Consider the following 20,642-nt stretch of genomic DNA (forward strand, 5'->3'; position numbering starts at 1 on the left):
CGACTTAAGGTTTTTTTTGTTTGATAGGTGTTGGGGACCAAGTCCCCTGGGTCAAACAAATCAAGAGATAGTGGACTGTATTTATTTTTATTAACTCAATTTCCCCGTGGCGGACTGCAAGGACTTGATTACTTTGGCGATGACTAAATGGCTGATTACAAATGAATGAATGAATGTTGGTGGTCCCTAAAATAAATATACACTTCAATTCATTTCTTTAATTCAAACAATTCAATCCTTACTTTAATCTCAAACGGCCTCCGTTTGCTTCCACCAACCTCAAGCTTTTTGAAAGTTTACAACCTGTAATTCAATTAATAATTTTTATCCTGACGCCATTTTAAATTTCTTTCAATCGTTTATCGAACCTACCAAGTTATATAACTCTTTTTCCTGACTCAGGACTTAGCTTGATCGTCTCCCAAGGAGTTCAGCCAAATCTAACCAATAAATATTACTAAATTAAATAGATTTTTAACATGAGGAAATATCCTAACTTACGCAAATTCTTTTCCTATGAAAATTCACAAATGCACGTCACGCCACGCTTTCTACAAAAAGACTGACAAATGTGCCGGAAGGGCTTACATAATAAATCTTCAAATATTTCCGCCAGTTAGCGCTCGCGTTTCCAACATTTTCCCCTCTGGTGCTCCTGCACCCACCTACTCCACGTCCAGCACAGCAAGCTTTGCAACTGGTCTCTTGTATAGGCCGTAGCGAGTTCTTACCATCGCTGAACGAATTTTCCCATCAGGGGCAGGAAATACTTCTTCCACTCGACCCAAGGGCCACTGGTTGCGAGGTAACTGTTCATCGCACACAACAACGACATCTCCAATCTTGATAGTTTTAGTGGTAGAATACCACTTAGTTCGTCTTGTCAACTCGGGAAGGTACTCACGCATCCATCTACGCCAAAAATGGTCTGCGTAATACTGAGCTCGTCTCCATGCTTTGCGGAGGAACAAATCGCTGTCATCAAAGGTCCCAATCGGTCGGTTCTCTCCAGATCTTCCAATCAAGAAATGATTGGGAGTGATGGCAGTCTCGTCATCAGGATCAATCGACACATAAGTTAAAGGCCGGTTATTTAGAATATACTCCACTTCAATAAAGAATGTGTGCAACTCCTCATCAGTGGGATGCCGTGTCCTCATGACCTCTTTCAATACAACTTTGACGGAACGGACAAGTCTTTCCCAAACACCGCCCATATGTGGTGCGGCTGGTGGATTAAAGTGAAATTCCACACGCTTTTCGGAGAAGGTTTCCTGAATCTTCTTTTCATCTACGGCTGCATAAAGTCGTCGAAATTCGTTATCAGCTCCTCGAAGATTTGTTCCATTATCACAGAACATATCAGTTATAGATCCGCGTCGATTCATGAAACGTCTAATTGCCATGATGGCACTGTCTGTCGTCAGGGAGTGTGCGACTTCCAAGTGCACAGCACGAGTCGCTAGGCAAGTGAAGATTACTCCCCATCTTTTCTCCACACGACGACCCACCTTCACTTCTAATGGTCCAAAATAATCCATTCCACTCTTTACAAAGGGATACACTGAATCATTAACTCTTGCGGATGGAAGCACGGCCATTTCAGGAATCAAAGGTTGGGCGCGTTTGTTTTTGCAAATTTGACACTCATGCCAAGCCCTCTTGACTGCCACTCTCACTCTTGGAATATAAAATCTTTCACGAACGTTGTTTACAACTTGTTCTCGTCCTTGGTGATGATTCCGAACATGAAAATCACTAATAATCAACTTTGTCCCCACGTGCTTCGGCGGAAGAATAATGGGGCACTTTACTCGCACTTCACTATTTTGCAAACGTGATCTCATTTTCAATAATCCATCAGAATCCATAAACGGCGTCAAATGATACAAATCACTTTCTTTGGGAATTACTTTTCCCTCTTGGAGACACTGTATTTCTCTTCTGTACACTGACTGTATTTCCTGAAGCAACACTTTTTCTGCTTCTATCAAATCACTCACTTTGAGTCCGGGTAATTCACTTGTTTTTAGATTTTCTTTCGCTTTACGCCACTTTTCCAACCAAAACTGCGCACAATTTTTCACTTGAGCAGTCGCTCTGACAAGTCGATTCCAGCGGGAAAAACGACTCATCTCTGGAATCAGACGATTTCCAATAAACCTTTCAACGTTCACTAACACTTGAAACACCTCAATGTCTCCATTGTCTGCAACTTTTTGTTTTTTATCATCTTGAGGCCATTGTTCCTCCTCCAATTTCAGGAAGGGCGCCCCAGTGAACCATTTAGAGGACGCACTGAAATCACACGGCTTTCTACGCGTGGCCAAATCAGCTGGATTCTGTGTAGTCGAAATCCATCTCCATTGATGAATCTCTGTCAGTTGGTCAATTTCACTTATTCTGTGTCCAACAAACTGCTTGTATCTACGAGAATCACTTTTGATCCACCCCATCACCGTTAGGGAATCCGTCCACAAAACCACTCGATCAAATTCAAGATCCAAAGATGATTTTACCGCAACGCTAACTCGCGCACTAAGCACTGCAGCTTGTAACTCAAGTCTTGGGATACTGGTAGCTTTCAATGGAGCAACTTTAGTTCTAGCACACACAAAAGCCACTTCAACACTATTTTCACTTTCAATCCGTAAATATGCAACTGATGCATAGGCACTCTCGCTGGCGTCTCCAAAGACGTGTAGCTGGATTGAAGTTGCTTCCGGAAGTTTCGGAGAATAACATCTCGGTATCTTCACTGTGTCAATCATTTTTAGCTCCTTGATGAATGCTTGCCACTGCTCCAAAGCCACACCATAAATGATGTCGTCCCATCCAATTTTCTGACGCCAAATCTCTTGGAGAATCATCTTTCCTTTCACCGAAAACATAGCCAAAAATCCCAATGGATCGAAGATTGACATTACCAGCCGTAATACTTCTCTCATTGTGGGTATCTTCTCTCCAGACAGAATATCAGATGCGACGCGATGGAATGTGGTCTTGAAAGTGAAGACATCTTCAGAAGAGTCCCACCACAAGCCAAGAATTCTTTCAGGTTCATCCTTCGCATTCAAACTTTTCATCGTGTCACTCACACAATTAAGAATTCTGCTGTCATTGGCTGTCCAGTTCACTATATCAAAGCCACCGGCTTTATGAACCTGAACAATATCCTTGATCAATCCGCGAGACTCCTCAATGGTATCTGCACATCCCAGATAATCGTCACAGTATGTATTGTGTAGTATTCCCTTCACTGCCTCTGGGAATTCTTCGGCATATTCTTGGGCATTTAGATTCTTCACATATGACGCTAGAGTGGGAGAACAAGATGCCCCAAATGTCATCACATTCATCTTGTACTCTTCTGGCTCATTTTTCCTATCCATTCCTCTCCATAGGATTCTTTGATAGTTGGTATCTTCTGCCCTAACATAAACTCTATGAAACATCTCCTTGATGTCTCCAGTGAATGCGAATTTACCCTTTCTGAAGTTTTCCAACACTGCCGGAAGTGATTTCAATAAGTCTGGCCCGCTCATCAGCAGATCGTTAAGTGATACATTCCCTGACTTAGCCGCACAGTCAAATACCACTCGAATTTTTCCCTTAGCCGGGTGAAAAACCGCAAAGTGTGGAAGATACCAAGTATTTCCAGTAGGAGTCATCCTATCTTCTTCTATGAGCTTTATCAAGTATCCCTTCTCAAGATGATCACTTATCTTGGCACAGTAAGCCTCGGCCAATGCCGGATCTCTGTCTAGTTTCCTCTCCATGGTGTACAAGCGCTTGACAGCTACATCTCTTGACTCTGGCACAATTGGTTGATGACCTTGCTTCCACAGCAATCCAGTCTCGAAACGCCCATCACTCGTCCTACGGGTGGTGCGCTTCATGATTTCAAGAGCTCTCTTATCTTCACGAGAGAGTACCTTCTCTTGACCTTCAGTACCAAAGCCCTCCAAGGAAAAGGAATTCTTCACCATTTCATACAGCTCATCTTTGCGTTCCACAATAGAGTAGGAGTAGGTCTTTACCTCACATGAGGTTTGATTATTCAATTTTCCCATTACTACCCAGCCTAACCAAGTTAAAGCCAGATAGGGAGCGTTCCACGGTCCGTGGATAATCTCCCGTGACACAATCAAGGGAGTGTTGTCCAGCCCTATCAGCAGATCGGGCTCTGCATCCACCATGGATTCAGAATGACCATCGGCCATATGTTTCCAGTCCCGTGACAGTGCTTCCATATCCACTGTCTGCCTAGGGAGACTTAACTCACAGACAGTCCTAACTTTCTGCATTAAATACTCCTTGGCTTTGGGATGAGTACCTCTGATTCTACAGTTGACAACAGTCGATGTCAGATCAGTACATGCTGTCGGTCCAGCTCCTTGCCACGTCAGAGGGCACTTTGGTCCACTAAGCCCCAATTTCTCTGCTAGAGATGCCTTCATCATTGTCAGCATGGAGCCCTCATCCAAAAAGGCGTAGACCTTCAAGGTACCTTTCGGTCCAGTAACATACACCGGAAGTATCTTCATGAGAATCTTATTACTCGTATTGGCATGAGCCACTGTGGCTCCAGTCATCACAATTCCCCTCTGTGGGGAAATTTCATCTTCCTGATCCGAGTCCTGATCAGTCTCAGTAGGGAAATCTGAAGCATCTAGCTTCTCCTCATCTTCTCTCTGAGCTAGAGAGAACATTTGCTGCTTGTCATCTCTGTGGAGAAGATTGTGGTGTTTCTGACCACAACCAGGTTTTGGACATTTTCCGTTATCACTGCAAGTTGAGAGAGAATGATTTGGCTTCAAGCATCTGAAACAAACTCCCTTTTCTCTCACAATCTTCCATCTGTCGCTTATTTTGAGCTTCTTAAAAGTCTCACAATTTTGTGGGGCATGTTTTCCCTTGCAAAGGCTGCATGCCGCCATTTCGGCTCTCAGCTCGGTCAATTCATTGACAGTTGCCACGGTTTTGCCTTTGACAGGTTTCTGCTCAATTTTCGCTGAGTCCCTAACCTGTACACGATAATTCGCCGCCCTGGCCTTTACCGCAATCCAGTCACACAAGGTTTTCACTGTCACGTAGCTCTTGGTCACCTGGAATTCTGACCAAGAAATCTGCATTGACATCGGGAGCTTTAGCACAAGCTCATCCAGCAGCTGGGGATTATCAATGTAGCACATTCGGTTGAATTCCTCAATCGCTGCTACCATGTTCACCATCATAGTGGAAAATTCAACCAAGCTCTCCGGCTTGTCTACTCTTACAGGTGGGTAAGCCTTCACCTGTGCAATCATGGTGCGAATCAGATGTTCAGGTTGTCCATATCGCTCTTCCAGTGACGACAAAGCCTTGTTCACATTCGATGCTGAGTAGAGAAGAAATCTGACTGTTTCTTTGGCTTCTCCAGTGAGACACCTCTGAAGCAGGTTGAGTCTCTCAACATCCGTATATCCACACGTCTGGGTAGTGTTCTCGTACCAAGCACGGAACAACGGCCATTCCTTCACACTCCCATCAAACTTTTGTACATCTGTTCCAAAAGATTGGCGTACAAGAAAACGCTCCATAACCTCCAAAACATCCGATGACGTTTTTGAGTGTTTGTCCACATCATTAGTGGCATTTTGCTTCACTTTGGAGCCAGTAAGTTTGGTGTCAATTTCTCTCTCTTTAGCCTTCACAGCTTCCTGAATTGCCGAATGGAACTGATCATTTGTCATTGTGAGAACTTCCTTCTTCGGGGCTGCGTCGTCAATCAGTTTCTTCTGGAACTCTGCAAACCTGTCAACGATCACGTCCAGATTCACTGGTGCCTCTTCATCATCAGACACGACATTTCCCCTCGTAACCAGAGGGTTGAAAAGTTCAACTTTCTTGCGTGAATTCGATGAAAAAGGTGTTGAGGTCCTTGGAATATCCCCCTGGACATCCCCCAGAATTGTTGGTGAATTCATCCGCTTAGATTTCATCATACTTTGGCGCAACTCAAGTTCCTTTTCCCGCAATGACAAAAACTCCATTTCCTTACGAGTTCTCTCAATCTTAGCCTGAGTGAGAGTCAGTTCAAGGTCGTTATCCTCCTCATCAAAGCCATAACGAGTTGGAGGTCGACCTTTTGTTGCCCTTTGGCTCTTGCGAGGCATCGTGCTATTCGTCTGGAAAGCCCTCACAAATCAAGAATCACAATCGCGACAATCGCGGTCCTTTCCGGACAGAACAATCAAATCCTCTGCAGTCCGTTGCAGTCACTGATCCACGGTGAGAAGGACCACTTGTTGGGGACCAAGTCCCCTGGGTCAAACAAATCAAGAGATAGTGGACTGTATTTATTTTTATTAACTCAATTTCCCCGTGGCGGACTGCAAGGACTTGATTACTTTGGCGATGACTAAATGGCTGATTACAAATGAATGAATGAATGTTGGTGGTCCCTAAAATAAATATACACTTCAATTCATTTCTTTAATTCAAACAATTCAATCCTTACTTTAATCTCAAACGGCCTCCGTTTGCTTCCACCAACCTCAAGCTTTTTGAAAGTTTACAACCTGTAATTCAATTAATAATTTTTATCCTGACGCCATTTTAAATTTCTTTCAATCGTTTATCGAACCTACCAAGTTATATAACTCTTTTTCCTGACTCAGGACTTAGCTTGATCGTCTCCCAAGGAGTTCAGCCAAATCTAACCAATAAATATTACTAAATTAAATAGATTTTTAACATGAGGAAATATCCTAACTTACGCAAATTCTTTTCCTATGAAAATTCACAAATGCACGTCACGCCACGCTTTCTACAAAAAGACTGACAAATGTGCCGGAAGGGCTTACATAATAAATCTTCAAATATTTCCGCCAGTTAGCGCTCGCGTTTCCAACAATAGGTATAATCAACGGCTACAACATACTAAAATTTCAGCCCGATGCACAATGGAATTTTTGAGTTATTTAACTTATAAGATTTAAAAATTTTCTTTTTAATAATAGCGCCCCTAGCGGTGGTTTTATGAACTTGCGATGTTAGAAGGGGAAGTGGCATTTCACGAGAGCTTTCCAAAAAGCCCTCACTTTTTAAATTCTGACAATTAGAACCGGAGTTATGGCCATTTTAAGAAATTTTTTTTGGACCCTTATAGCTCGGGTATGGGGGGTCAGGGGACCTTAAGTTTGGTATTGATGGAAAGCTCTAAGGCCCAGCTATAACATACTAAAATTTGAGCCCGCTCGATGCCATAGGGGCGGAGCTATTGAGAAAACAAAAAAAGGGGGGTCTTCAAAATGGCGGAAGGAGGGGTGGGGGGTGGGGGGTCAATGCACCAAGTTGCAATTTTCACCCGATATATAACCTTTGCCGAAAACCGCAAGTCGATATCTTTTTTAGTTTAGGAGCTATTAAGCTCCAAAGAGCGGCCGGCCGGCCGGCCGGCCGGGAACGTAAATTAGCCACATATATATTCGTGATCAGGAAGTGCTGAAACACATTTTGGCCAAATTTGAGGTCGATCGGACGACATGAAATTTTGTTAGGATTATAGTAGGTGAGATTGTTAAGAATCTCACCTAATAGAGGAAAATTACTTTCACAAATTTGTAGAGCGGTAAATTTCATATAAAACTGCGCTAATTAGAAACTTTTGAAGCGATCGAGCAGCTTGTAAAAAAATAAAATATCCGTTTTGTGACTTTTTGCCCCAGTCTCGTCTACTTTAAATGTTCTTTTTTTTCCGAAATAAAGTGTTTTTAAGGAAATAAAATGAGAATTAGGATAGTTTGCTAAAAGTCGGACAGCGCTGAATGTCGGACACACTGAAAGTCGGACTGTGAAAGGCGGCCAGTACACAAAAACTTGAGTTGATTCTTTAACTCTTTCATCTCTTTTGGGACTTTGAGTACCCAAAGCAGCATATGAATGTTCTGTGAAAAACATTGTTTTTGAATTATTCAGAAGTAATAAAAATCGTATTCTTGTGGATAATTACAAACTATAAGGATGTCCAAGTGTAAGATATTTTTTGTAGGACCTCAATTAATTCCTGAGCTTAGATATTTTTGATTAAAAAATGGTGAAATTGGCTTGCAGCATATGCTGCGGTCCGGAAAGAGTTAAAGTCCAACGTTCCATTGATTTATCCTATTTATCCTCAAATATTTTAAAATTTTCACAAAAGTCAAATTAGGAATGAAAGAATTGCAGCTCACAAAAGCTGAATCAGGTTTCTCCTTTGCAGGAATCGGTGGCGTGCCAAAGAAGACTCCCTCAATAGGAACTCCTCCACTGCCCAATTCTTGCCCAGTCTGTGGAATTCAGTTGACTTCAAATGAGCTGGAAACTCACTTTCTTACTGAATTGGATCGACTGTACAAGCTGAGTACACCGGCTGAGCGACAGCGTCTACGTGCCACTTTCTCCCTGCCTGGACTGGTGGGTTCACCAGGTCCGGACAGTCGCTGGGAGACATTTCATCGCATCAGGAACAATCGTCAGAATCGTCTGAGAGCAAAGACACGAAAACGCAAAGGGGACTCTGATTCGGACTACTCTCCAACAAGGGGTCCTCCTCAATTGCCCGGACAGTGTCAGTCATGTCCAGTGTGCCATGGACGGCTGCAGAGGACACCAGAGGAGATTGCTCAGCATGTGGAGGAGTGTCTGAAGAAGAGTGGAGCCCAGACGGCTGTGCAGGATGAAGATGAGACTGTGGATGTAGAGGGATATGCTGATGACACGTCCAGCAGTGCTGGAACTATAGTCTCTCACAATAACAACAACAACGTGGCCAAAATGGTGAATAGTTAGAAAATCAAACTGATCAGGAGTTTATCTCTAAAAAAATTTTACCTACAGGTGGATTCAAGTCAGGGACAGAATCCTGGTGCTCCTTCTATGTCTCTCCTGGCACCCTTGACTCCTAATCAAATGTCCGGACAGCCACCTTCACTGGCTACAAGTCAGGCTGAAGAGGCTGCGATCTCGAGTCTCAGTTCCTGGGACAGGAAGCATCGTTTGAGCACAGCGAACTGCACAATGACTTCGGTAGCCAATCAGATTGTTTCCCGCGTAACTCCCACCAGTTCCAACCAACGCCTGGACATGGACTATGACCAGGATCGCGACCAAGGACAAACAGCCGAAGACAACGATGAGGAAGTTGTAGTGGACAACACTGACGATGAGGAATGCGTCAAGAGGTTACGCAGTGACAAGAGGGATGAGACAAAAAACAGGTAATGCTCTCAGAAGGTAATTCTAAAAAGAGAATATTGTCGTGAATAAATGGACAATTTTCAGCACTGAAGAAGCCACTTCGTCTGTAGAAATTGATTCTGTGAGTGACTCAAAGCCACCGAAAGCCCAATTGGGTACAACTCCTGATTCCTATGTTAGTACATCGGAATCCACGGAACCCTCATCACGTGCTCAAGTTCTGGAGGAGCTGAGGGCAAGGATTCGAGAACTTGAGGGCAGTCCATTCAAAACGCGCACCCCACAGGAGGAGGAACACTACAAATGCTATATATGTAAGGTTAGTTTTTGTATCTCACCCATTTGCAGTCCTTTCATTTTCACTCACACTTTTCTATTGACTCCATTGACTCCTAGCTAATAGTCTATTTTGTCTATTAAATGTTAGCAGTATTTAGTAATTGTTTACAGCGTTTACAGTGTTGTTGAATTCTAAGTGAAATTGCACATCTATATTTTTTATCAAAAAAAAAAAAATGAATGTGAACTTACGACTCGAAGTCGATATCTCCAACCGTTTGGTCTAAAGTGAGAAAGCCAAAGTGAATTAGATCAAAGTGGGAGCGGTTTCTTACCGGACCGTTGCATCCGATTTCATTTAGGCCCATTATGCATTCCCAATTGGCTATATCCCTTTTTTTAAGAAGAAGATTAATCAAAAACTAATTTTTCGAACAAATTTCATTAAACAAGACGACATTAACCTTGTTAAATCTTCGTGAGAAAGCGTCGTTTTACCCTTGTCTGGTATTACCGTTGTCACTTGTCTGGTATTACACAAGCTGGGGCAATCATACATGAAGTGAGTGACCCTCTCTTCAGTTTCATTACAGCCTTTGCAAAACGAACAAAAGTTTACGAACAAATGACAAAATTTTACGAACATTGTTTGTGTGTTTACGAATATTTACGACAAAATGTTTGTAAAAGTTTATAAAAAATATTTTGTAAAAATGAGGAGCTCAGAGCAAAAAAACGCTATTTTAATAGGGAAATGCATACGACTTACAGTTTTTTTGCTCCGAGCGCCTCAAATGTTCGTAAATGTTTGTGAATTCCTATGAGGGACTTACAAAATGTTCGTAAATAGTATAACCCACAAACAAGTTCGTAAAAGTTTGTACTTTTTTCACAAACATTGTTTGTAACATGATCATTTGACGAACATTTTTTGTACTTTTACAAACATTTGTTGGTAAATGTTCTTAAACATAAAAAAGTGTTCGTAAAATTTATTCATTTGTTCGTAAATGTTCGTAAAATGTTTGACAGGAAAACAAACATTTACGAACAAATGACAAAATCTTACGAACATTTTTTGTGTATATAAGAACACTTACGAACGTAAAAGTACAAAAAATGCTCGTCAAGTGATACAAACTTTTACGAACTTGTTTGTGGGTTATACAATTTACGAGCATTACATAAGTCCCCCATAGGAATTCACAAACATTTACAAACATTTTTACAAAATATTTATTCTGTGCACTAAATTACATTGAATGCCCATCGAATTCAGATGTTTGTTCAGACAATGACCAATTTATGAAGGTAGCAATCTACCGAATTTTCCGGCGAATTTGCAGTAAGACCATATCTGATGAACTTCTTCTAAGTAACTCATGTATGATACAATTGCTTGATTATAAAGAAATCCCTACAACGGGTTCAGGAGCTATGAACTCGGTCCTTACCCTAGATATTGCCATAGGGCATATAGGGCCATTCTTTGTTCAGAGAAGTTTGTCCTAATTTCGAAATAAATTGAATTGAATTGAAATGATTTTTCCGACTTTTTAGAGCATATCAGGACTAGATGGCCTTAGGAAAAAATTTAATTTTTAGGTGAGCGGTGACCCAATCCTCTTTAAATGGTTTAACTCTTTCGTCTGCTTTGGGACTCTGGGTACCCATGGAAAAAAGAATTTTTTTGGACTATTTAGAATCGATAAAAATCCGATTCTTGTGAATGATTACTAACTATAAGGATGTCCAAATCTAGGATATTTTTGCAGGATCCTAAATAACTCCAGAGCTTAGATATTTTTGGTCAAAAATCGTGAATTTTCGATTTTCTGCTTCCTTGGAGATATTGTGACTTTTTTGATATTTCTAGACCCGAATAAGGAAAAACCTCTCGGGGCCAATAAGTATGATAACTAAGAATTACAGATTACATAAATTCGAAAAACATTTTTTTCTTAAATTTTCAAAAAACTTGTTCAAACTTTATGGATACACTTGTTCCCAAAAATCTAGAGGTCAATTGTAAGGTTATCTCTCCAATGCTAGCCATTTGCTTTTTGACACCAACCTTGTACACTCAGCTCTTCGTTATCCGGCACTTCATTATCCGGGTGACAGCTGCCAAACACTGGCGGTTGATGTATTCAAAATTATTTTTACTAAACATGAAGTTTTTCCAGTGTGAATTAAAGTATTATTATCATTGTATCGAAGTTTTTAATACATAATTGTGATAAAAAATGAAACATAAGCACACCATGAAGAAAATTCTCTTGTTCTTTGTCAGACAAGAAAATAAATTCACACAACACAAAATAGAAAAATCGTTTATCATTCAAAAAACCTAAATGTTATTTTGTCCCCCAGTCAGCCGGATAACGAAGAGTCGAGTGTAAGAAAATTCCAAGCGGGAGCGACATTTTTGCCAATATGGCCGATAATTTTGACATTTGGCAGCGCGGGAGACTGCTTTCAGGGAAGTTTTTCCTATTCTTCCTGATTTTGGTGAATTCTGATTGTCCAGTAGGGGAATTCTTTAACTTTCGTGGCATTGTCACGCGTGAGTTCGAAACCTGACAATGCCATTCGAGCTTTTTTTGTCATATCATATGAGTTCGAAAACGCAACGCATTGAATTTTTAATGAAATCCCTTTACTTGATGATTTTATGAAAATACAGTAGGTTTTGGTTGATTTGTTTAACAAAATTAATTGTCATTTGAATTGCAAGAAATCTCAAATATGTGACTTCTGACATTGCCACGTGAGCTGAAATGGCAATGTCACGGCTACAGAATCGCATTTTCGAAAAAGTTCTCCTAAGATTCGAACCCAATTTGTCATATGGCATTGCCAGAGCGTTACAGAATTCCCCTCCAGGAAGTGTCTTTTATGCTTTTGAGAAAGCTTAATGTGTCTACAATAACATCGTGTTGAAAGAAATATGTTTTAAAGTGTTGTGTGTAAAATATTATGAGGAATCTGTTTACAAGCAGGAGCTGGGTGTCTTTTTTAGCACTTCCTGGACATCCCACAAGATACTGGTCAATAATTCACCTTGTTTTAGTTATCAACATCGTACAGGAGTTCTTTGACACGCACAAATAGTTTACAAAATCGATAATATTGGCTTTGGAAAAATTGAAGTTTGTATCCTTTGCGTTCTTTTGGGGACGAAAGTACCCTTGAGTTTTCCAGTTTCCCAGAGGAGGAAAAAATTCTTTCTCTGTAAAAGTATCATATTTCACGTATTTGACCACTAAGACTTACAATAAAGTGAGTTTTACTGAAATTCGTTCGATGGATATGTTGTGGTCCGGAAAGAGTTAAAGGGCTTTAAACCCCTAAGGAACCACTATTTTCATCATATTGTTACGAACATGGGTAAAGTAGCCCCAACCCTGTAACCTGGTCCCCGGCAAGTGGCCTTCAAAAATGAAGACAATCTCTTACATTTACATGCAGAAAAATAAAGAAAATGCTAATAATGTGAAGAAGAATGGAGGGTGCCTCTAAGGCCTCAATTCACTTTCCCTAACCGTTTGACCAAACGGATGGACTGTTTTCTTACAAAAACGCAGTGTTATAAACTCGAACATAAGTCGAAGGACTTTTGTATTGAAAAGGTTTAATTATTTGTGCAATTTCTGTTGTAAAATATGATTTTGTATTTTTGTTTAAATTTAACGACACTGAAATGAAAAATATTATAAAATTTTCTTCATGTCTATACAAATACTTTTGTCTGCCATCAGGAGCCCTACAAATCTCCCGTCATATCAACAATTTGCTGGCATGTGCATTGTGATGAATGTTGGATAACCATTTCTGTGAGTCTCATACTTATTTCTATAAAATAGAATTATTCTCTCTAATAACTTTCCTGCTTGTTTTCTTGCAGGATGCTAAGAAATCCTGTCCGCAGTGCAAATTCATTACCACGACCAGTGATCTGCGGAAAATTCACGTTTAAAAAAACGGTGTTCAAGGAAAGGAATTTCTGTGTGCAATAGAGATGGACGGGACTTAGGGATATGAATTAATTTTCTTGCCAAAATAGCATTAAAATAAGAATATTGATGTCTCAAATAGAAAGTAAAGAATTAAGTAACGAATCATCAAAAAATTGTCTTTATGTTAATATCCCTAATCTAGAAATATAGTGTTAAAAAAAACCAATTTATCAATATGACGTTGTAGCATGGTAAAAAAAAATGAGTCAGTGACGGAGAGAATAAATATCACTTAAAAGATTTTAGCAATAAAATTATAAAACATAAAATAGTAAAAGAGAAAGATTACTTAGATAAAATGAAATTAATTGTAAATAGATAATGTTGTATAAAGAGGTATCACCGTAAAATTTCCTTGTAGAGAGATTGTAAATTGTTCCAGAAGGAAAACATTCGGTAAAAAAAAGATGGACAGAGGGCGAAGAATTAATGTTGTTTGGTGGAACAGCAAGAAGGAGAAGAGTTCAGAAGAGAAAGCAAAATAAATTAAATTCCCACTCAATAATTGATTTGGAATTGATCCATTGACTTGGCGCTAAATTCATTTACAGCCGGAGAACAAGACGAGAACATTTCCACCCTTCGCGGAATACATCGAGGATGAGAGACACATTCCAGCGGAATTAAACGCAGTAAATCACTCGGCATTCACTTTCCAGCAAACGCTGAAGTCATTGATAAGCTTCTTTTAGCTCTTTTAGTTGGATCGCAATGCAGTATATTTAGACTGAGAATTTTGATTTTTGGCGAATGATCCATTGAGTTTTTTGCAAGTATTTTATTTAAAACTTTTTAAATATAAAAAAAATGATTGGAAAAGCCCAGATAAACTTATGGTAGTTCAGATTCTTTACATGTAAGCTCGGTGTGCTTGCAACTCGAAATACTTGAACATTCCATTGTGAGTTTAATTTTGAGGATAAAGAATTGCGTCGAATAAACGGTTCTCGGAGACAAAAACGAAAAACATTAACTCGATGCGATTCTTTACCGCAAAAATATAGCTCAGAATATAAAACGAATAAGTCGCGAATGGTCAACGTCGAATGGAGAGCGATTTTAAGCTGAAATTTTACATGCTGAATATATGATTTTCTAAGATTTGGAACCCCTATAACTTTGGGAATAACGGGAATAATTAACTTTCTGGTGTAATATTCGCAGGGAAGATAAAGGTTGTCAAGGGGTACCCAAAAAGCAAAGCGTAAAAAACGAATTTAGCAAAAATCGACTAATTCGACTTATATTCTGACAAGTCAAAAATACAATTCACAATCGAATTTTCAGATATTTCGGAGTTGCAGGGAAACCGAGTTGCACACATTTCGAGGTCACCTGTAAAGAATCTCAGCTACCATAAGCTTATTTGAACGGCTTATCACTGGAAATTTTTCATTCTAAATTATTTGAATAGAGAAGGCCAACAAATGAAAAAAAAAGTTCATTGGAATCGGTTAATAAACATTAGAGGAAGAGTTAGATCAATTTCGATATACAGTAGACTCTCTCTCAATTGGACATTTATCAATTAGTTTATCGATAGATTTGGGCGTCAAAGCCTTTGTAAATTCCACAAAAAGCGCTCAATTACAAAGAATCACGATAAAATATGAAGAACAACAGCGAATTTGCGTCACAATTAAACGTGAAAATTGTCAACAACATTTTTCGCCCGATTGAAAAAGAGTCGATTGAGCGAGAGTCTACTGTAGTAAGAGTCGAGGTAGAATGGGATATAGTTGGGGTGGATGAGACCCATCGTTAGAAAAGTCTCAATCTCAGATACAATAAACTAAAATTTCATCGAAATCGTTTCATATAGGGGGAATCTTTAAACTTTCGCACACTAAAATGATGTTCAAGTTCAGTGATTTATTCTGACTACCATGGAAACCGTATCAATTCTTCAACTATGCCAAAAAAAATCTCTTACTTATAGGGTTTCTAATCCCACCTCAGAGTATCCCAAGAAATCCTTAGATTTTCCTCCAGAGGAAAATGAAAATTTAATTGCAATTTGTGCGAAAGTTCAATCAAGTTTTCATCTTCGCACACGATTCACGTCATTTTTGAACACTCCATTTTTACCTTAAATTTTGCACCGGACGCTAAAAGTTGCACATCATTATTTAAGGAAAACTCTAATCTACTTGATTAAACCGTTTGTACAAGGAATAAAACATTTTAATATCACTTTTTTGGAACTTTTCTGAGAGATGTTTTATTGACACTAAAAACCATTTTTTGCTTGATTCTATGAAAATTTTACTCTGGAAACAGTTAAATCTGGTGAATGCTTTCTTGAAAAGTCCAAATATCACTAAATTTACACGAATCAATAAGCTTTTTAAGCTAAAAATTAACTAAAACTTTGCAATCGAGAAGACCATACAAGATTCCACCATTCCTCCACGGACCCGGATATGCACAAAAACGTTTGAATGCGCATCATCGAAGATTTCTCTGTTCCTGTGGCTGCAGGAATCGGGATTTAGCACAGATATTAAGCTTCAGCAGGTGAACAGGCTAAAATTTTCACAAAACAGCTTCTCACAGACAATTTTTTTTCTTTGACATGAAAAATAATTATGTCAGATTGTCAAAAACCAGTTGTAAACTGTGTGAGCTGATTGTAGATGTGATTCTTTTATATCAAATATTTTTATATCAAAGAAATGAAAAATTGCTTAAAAATTACTCAACTGCAGTCTATTTGAGTCAAATCACTTCTTGTTTATCAACTTTAGTGTTTGTAAGTTTTACTTTTTAGTGGTGGATTAAATCGGTAGATTGCAATAGATGTGAATATGAGGGATCGCATCTAAAATGAAGTTTCCTGGAAAATGTGCGAAGAAGCCATGTCTTCTATGTGCAATCGATCAATGTGAGTCAAGTTTGAGAAATTTCTTCCATCCACAAAAGCGGCCTTTTTCAGCCCAAAAGATTTTTACATAAATATAAACCCTAATAACCCCTCTACCTCCTGTGAAAGTCGTTTTTCAGAAGAGTGATATTAATTGTGCAAAATCGTATGAAGTATTACACAGAAAAATTACAATTTTGGACCTGCTTTTTATTTTTCGCTTTCTGAAACTAGGAAAAAAGGATTAGACTCTCAATTTTTTCAGGAAAGGTGGGATTTAAGACTAGCTATTGAAATATATAGCCATAGGTAAGATTCATAAATGAATACGGAAGAAATACGAAGTGTTGGATGGGATTTAAGGTAAGCTATTACAATATATAGCCATATGTGAGATTCATAAAGGAAAAGGGGAAGTGGGGTACCTTTGAAAGTGGGACACCTTTGAAATTGGGATTTTTCTCCTATGTTTAAGTGGAACTGAGCCATATCAAAACGTAATTTAGCTTCTCAAACAGTTTGTGTAGCTGAATTATATCATGATAAGGTTCAATTTTATTTAAAAATAGGTGGAAAATCCCAATTTCAAAAGTACCCCACTTTCAAAGGTGCCCCACTTCCCCCTATGGGAGAAATATGAAGTGTTTGAAGGTAGCGTATGTGCGAACGATCAAAGCCTCCCCCTACCTTACGTCAAAGCCAAAAATCTTGGTATTATTTTCAATGATTTTTTGGCTTGGGATTGGGACGACCATATCTCCTACATAAATAAAAGAGTTAACTTTTCATCGTTATTAATAAATATTAAAATATCCGATTTAGCTAGAGTATACTGTACTTTCAGATGATAGTTCTAAAATTCACCACTGCTAGCGCTGCGGTAACATAAAATTTAAACTCGCTTTCTCTCAAAATGCCATTGTGCTAGTTGATTAAATTTTAGGGTATTAGGCTATAAATTTTTTAAAATTTGGAGGGGTAATTCTGTGGCTACAATATAGCCGAAGCTATATAGGCAGACAAAGTTCACGAATTTCAAACCTCCATACCTCCGGTTATATTTAAGCGAATTTAACGAGTAAGGTAAGGGGCTTATAAAAGCTATTACAAAACACTTAGTTTTTGGAATATTTGAACTTTGTAGGAGCAATGCTACAGACCCCAATTGTCGATAAACCAATTAATCGATTTTGATTTATTTGTGTTTTTTTTAGAAATAGGACAAGAATTAAAAAAGTTTTGTTTATAGCGTAAGACTAACTACTTAAAAAGTGCTTAGTCAAGAGTCCTTAAGTAATTGCAGCAGATTGGTATTTTGTTAAAAATGGAAAGTAAATTTCTAAATAGTGAAATATTGTCGACAAATCGAATTTTTTACTTACTAAATTTACTAATTTACTTAAAAAAATACTGTTCCTTTAGTACGCACCTTAATAAATACACTTTTAAATACTTAATACAAATTACTTAATTAAAAACTTTACAAAGTTCCTAATTAAGTACTTAGCGTGAGGTAGCAATAAAAGCGTTTGCGTACAACTCGTACAGTTGTTTTGCTGACCGTTTATCGCATTTTCGTTTTATTTCTTCAATTTTCTTATATTATTTTCACATAGTGCCACCGAGTATGAGATAAGGTAATACGGTAATAGAGAATTTGCGTAAGAATTGTATTGAAAATGCGTAAATTGAGGAAAAACGGTAAGTATTTGACTGTCAATGTGATTCTGCTTTAACGTTATTATAAACAAAATACTGATTTCACTAAATTCCCATCAGTTTCTCATTAACTAAGACGTTCTTCGGCTTAAGCCGAGAGACGGATTAGTCAGAAGCTGATGGAAATGTAATCTGATCATTATTTTGATTAGAATTACGTTAAGCCGTATCCAGGCTTAAGTGTACAGGACATAACATACGAAAATTTGAGGCCTATCCATATCAGAGAGGCTGTGTTATTGAGAGAACAAAATTTACGAGAGTTTTAAAATGCTGATAGGGAGGAGAAGAGGGTCTGATACATGAAGATCTTAAGTCGTGTACTCGATATTTAACCTTTGCCGAAACTCGTTTGTTGAAATCCATTTCCGATTTACCTTCAGAATATGTTATATGATGGTGGTTTAGGCTATATCTTTACTGCCAAATTTTACGGGTTAAATATTCTCAAGAATCAGCCTGAGTTTATAGTTAGGTCCTAAGGAACAACAGACCATACCGAGCATACAATAAGAGCTGTTACATAAATTACTCGTACAATTGAACTTGAAATTTCTTCGTGATATAACTATATTCTTACCCTCCTCAAATATGCTTTTAAGATATTTACCTTCTTGAATCTATTTTTTTATGACTGCAACAATCGAGTTAATAATCTGATCTAAAAGCAGTTCATACTGGATGACAAGCACAAACAGCATCACGCCAAAACATAATGATTCAGGTATTGCTTCTTCTCTTCAGAGGTTGAAGAACTCCAAATAGAATTGAAAAATTTTCCCAATTCAATATTAACTAAAAATTATTTTCTTAAACTACATCACGTGAAATTCAACCAGAGAAATAGACGTCATCGTTGTTGTGGAAATTTCTGCAATATTAAATATATTGCTACTGATCAATTATAAAATTATTTTCTTAGTAAGTTTGCACAATTTTTCTCCGAAATTTTTTTGGCAGCATCTGAATAAATTCGAATTGCAGACGTACGATGTTTGATAATACACAAATTTTTGGTATATAAGACACCAAATTTTTGTAAGAAAATTCATAGTCACATCATCTCTTCTCAAGAGAAGATCAAGTGTGAAAAATCACCATGAAGCTCTTTTTCCTTGGATTGCTCGTTTTGGGCTTAGCAAGCTCAGGTAAGTCCAAATACAACGGAACTCGTAAGGGGAAGATTTTTTTTATTAATTTTAAAACTTTTTCTTCTTTCATTTTTTGCGTGCCCTAGGAGTCTTGGCTCAAGGTAATTTATGATAAGAATTCATAGAAGAATGGTTAATAATCTTACTTCCTTTAATAGAACCTGCCGTTGAGCCCCAGCCTGAGGTTCCTGCTGAGCAGCAACCGCAAATTCCAATTGAGGAACCTACCACTGACGTGCCTGCTGATCAGACGCAGATCCCAATTGACGAACCAATTTCTGAACAACCAGTTGAGGAAGAACCAGTTATTGAAGATCCAGTCGTTGAGGAAGAACCAACTCCTGAAGTTCCAGCTCCTGAGGAAGAACCAACTCCTGAAGAGCCAGCTCCTGAGGAAGAACCAACTCCTGAAGTTCCAGCCCCTGAGGAAGAACCAACTCCTGAAGTTCCAGCCCCTGAGGAAGAACCAACTCCCGAAGTTCCAGCTCCTGAGGAAGAACCAACTCCTGAAGAGCCAGCTCCTGAAGAAGAACCAACTCCTGAAGAGCCAGCCCCTGAGGAAGAACCAACTCCTGAAGAGCCAGCCCCTGAGGAAGAACCAACTCCTGAAGAGCCAGCTCCTGAGGAAGAACCAACTCCTGAAGAGCCAGCCCCTGAGGAAGAACCAACTCCTGAAGAGCCAGCCCCTGAGGAAGAACCAACTCCTGAAGAGCCAGCTCCTGAGGAAGAACCAACTCCTGAAGAGCCAGCCCCTGAGGAAGAACCAACTCCTGAAGAGCCAGCCCCTGAGGAAGAACCAGAGGAGGAGGAAGCTGAAAATGCAAGCAGCAGCAGCAGTGCCAGCAGCAGTGAAGAGGAACAGCAACAACAAGAAGAACCATCCAAGGAAGCCAGTCAGCAAGAAGAAGAACCATCTCAGGAGGCCAGTGAAGAAGATGATGAGCAGAAAGATAAACGCCGTAGACCACTTATCCTTGGCATGATTGACAGAATTAGAGAAGAATTGCGTGAGCGTGCTGAGGAGCGTCAAAACCGACGCCCATTCCGTCTTTTCGACCGTGATAACCGTCGTCGCTGGGGACGTTTCGGACGCTGGGGACGTGATTAATCAATCAACGTTTCTGTAGAATCGACGATGGTTTATGACGACTAAAGCATTCTTTTGTTCAAAAGAGGTGTTGGAGTGAATAAAGTTAAAAGCATTTTAAAATATTTTCTTGATTTTTCTTTTGATGGAGGAAAGCCTTAAAGATAAGTATTGAAATAGAGGAGCAAGCGTTATATTTCCGTTAAAGAACGTCACTTCAGACACTTCAGAATAGGGTGTGTATCAATTAAGTTAGTTTATTTCATGCCACTCTGCAAACACCAAGAACTGTAAATCAGAAC

General features: G+C 39.0%; 2 protein-coding genes across 9 annotated transcripts in view; one reads left to right on the top strand and one right to left on the bottom strand.

Moving 5' to 3' along the window:
* LOC129802926 (protein Teyrha-meyrha) overlaps positions 1–14,022 on the top strand; it is a 124,332-nt gene extending 110,310 nt beyond the window's left edge. For 3 of the 7 annotated variants that reach the window (XM_055849159.1, XM_055849160.1, XM_055849162.1), the window contains 5 exons: positions 8,246–8,802; positions 8,863–9,242; positions 9,307–9,541; positions 13,263–13,337; positions 13,409–14,022. In XM_055849159.1, coding sequence (XP_055705134.1) covers positions 8,246–8,802; positions 8,863–9,242; positions 9,307–9,541; positions 13,263–13,337; positions 13,409–13,480 — 1,319 coding nt within the window. In that variant the 3' untranslated portion in view covers positions 13,481–14,022. Of the gene's footprint in view, positions 1–8,230; positions 8,803–8,862; positions 9,243–9,306; positions 9,542–13,262; positions 13,338–13,408 lie in introns of those variants that run through there. The other 4 variants (XM_055849157.1, XM_055849158.1, XM_055849161.1 and 1 more) reach the window with 3 other exon arrangements.
* On the bottom strand, positions 67–3,642 carry LOC129802924 (uncharacterized). 2 transcript variants are annotated; one of them, XM_055849150.1, is made up of 4 exons: positions 502–3,642; positions 373–440; positions 243–303; positions 67–186 (listed from the first exon to the last, which is right to left on the bottom strand). In XM_055849150.1, the coding sequence occupies exon 1, from the start codon at positions 3,543–3,545 to the stop codon at positions 666–668; it is 2,880 nt and encodes a 959-aa protein (XP_055705125.1). In that variant the 5' UTR covers positions 3,546–3,642; the 3' UTR covers positions 67–186; positions 243–303; positions 373–440; positions 502–665. The 2 variants fall into 2 exon arrangements, with proteins under 2 accessions (XP_055705125.1, XP_055705124.1); XM_055849149.1 differs by having other exon boundaries at positions 243–3,642.
* Positions 14,023–20,642: the final 6,620 nt, after the last annotated feature.

This window comes from Phlebotomus papatasi, chromosome 2 (assembly GCF_024763615.1).
Source record: "Phlebotomus papatasi isolate M1 chromosome 2, Ppap_2.1, whole genome shotgun sequence".
In the NCBI taxonomy this organism is placed as follows: Eukaryota; Metazoa; Arthropoda; class Insecta; order Diptera; family Psychodidae; genus Phlebotomus; species Phlebotomus papatasi.

Bases quoted from the DNA above. Each gene is read 5' to 3' on its own strand.
- LOC129802924 (XM_055849150.1), bottom strand. From the start codon at position 3,545: ATGAGCGGGCCAGACTTATTGAAATCACTTCCGGCAGTGTTGGAAAAC.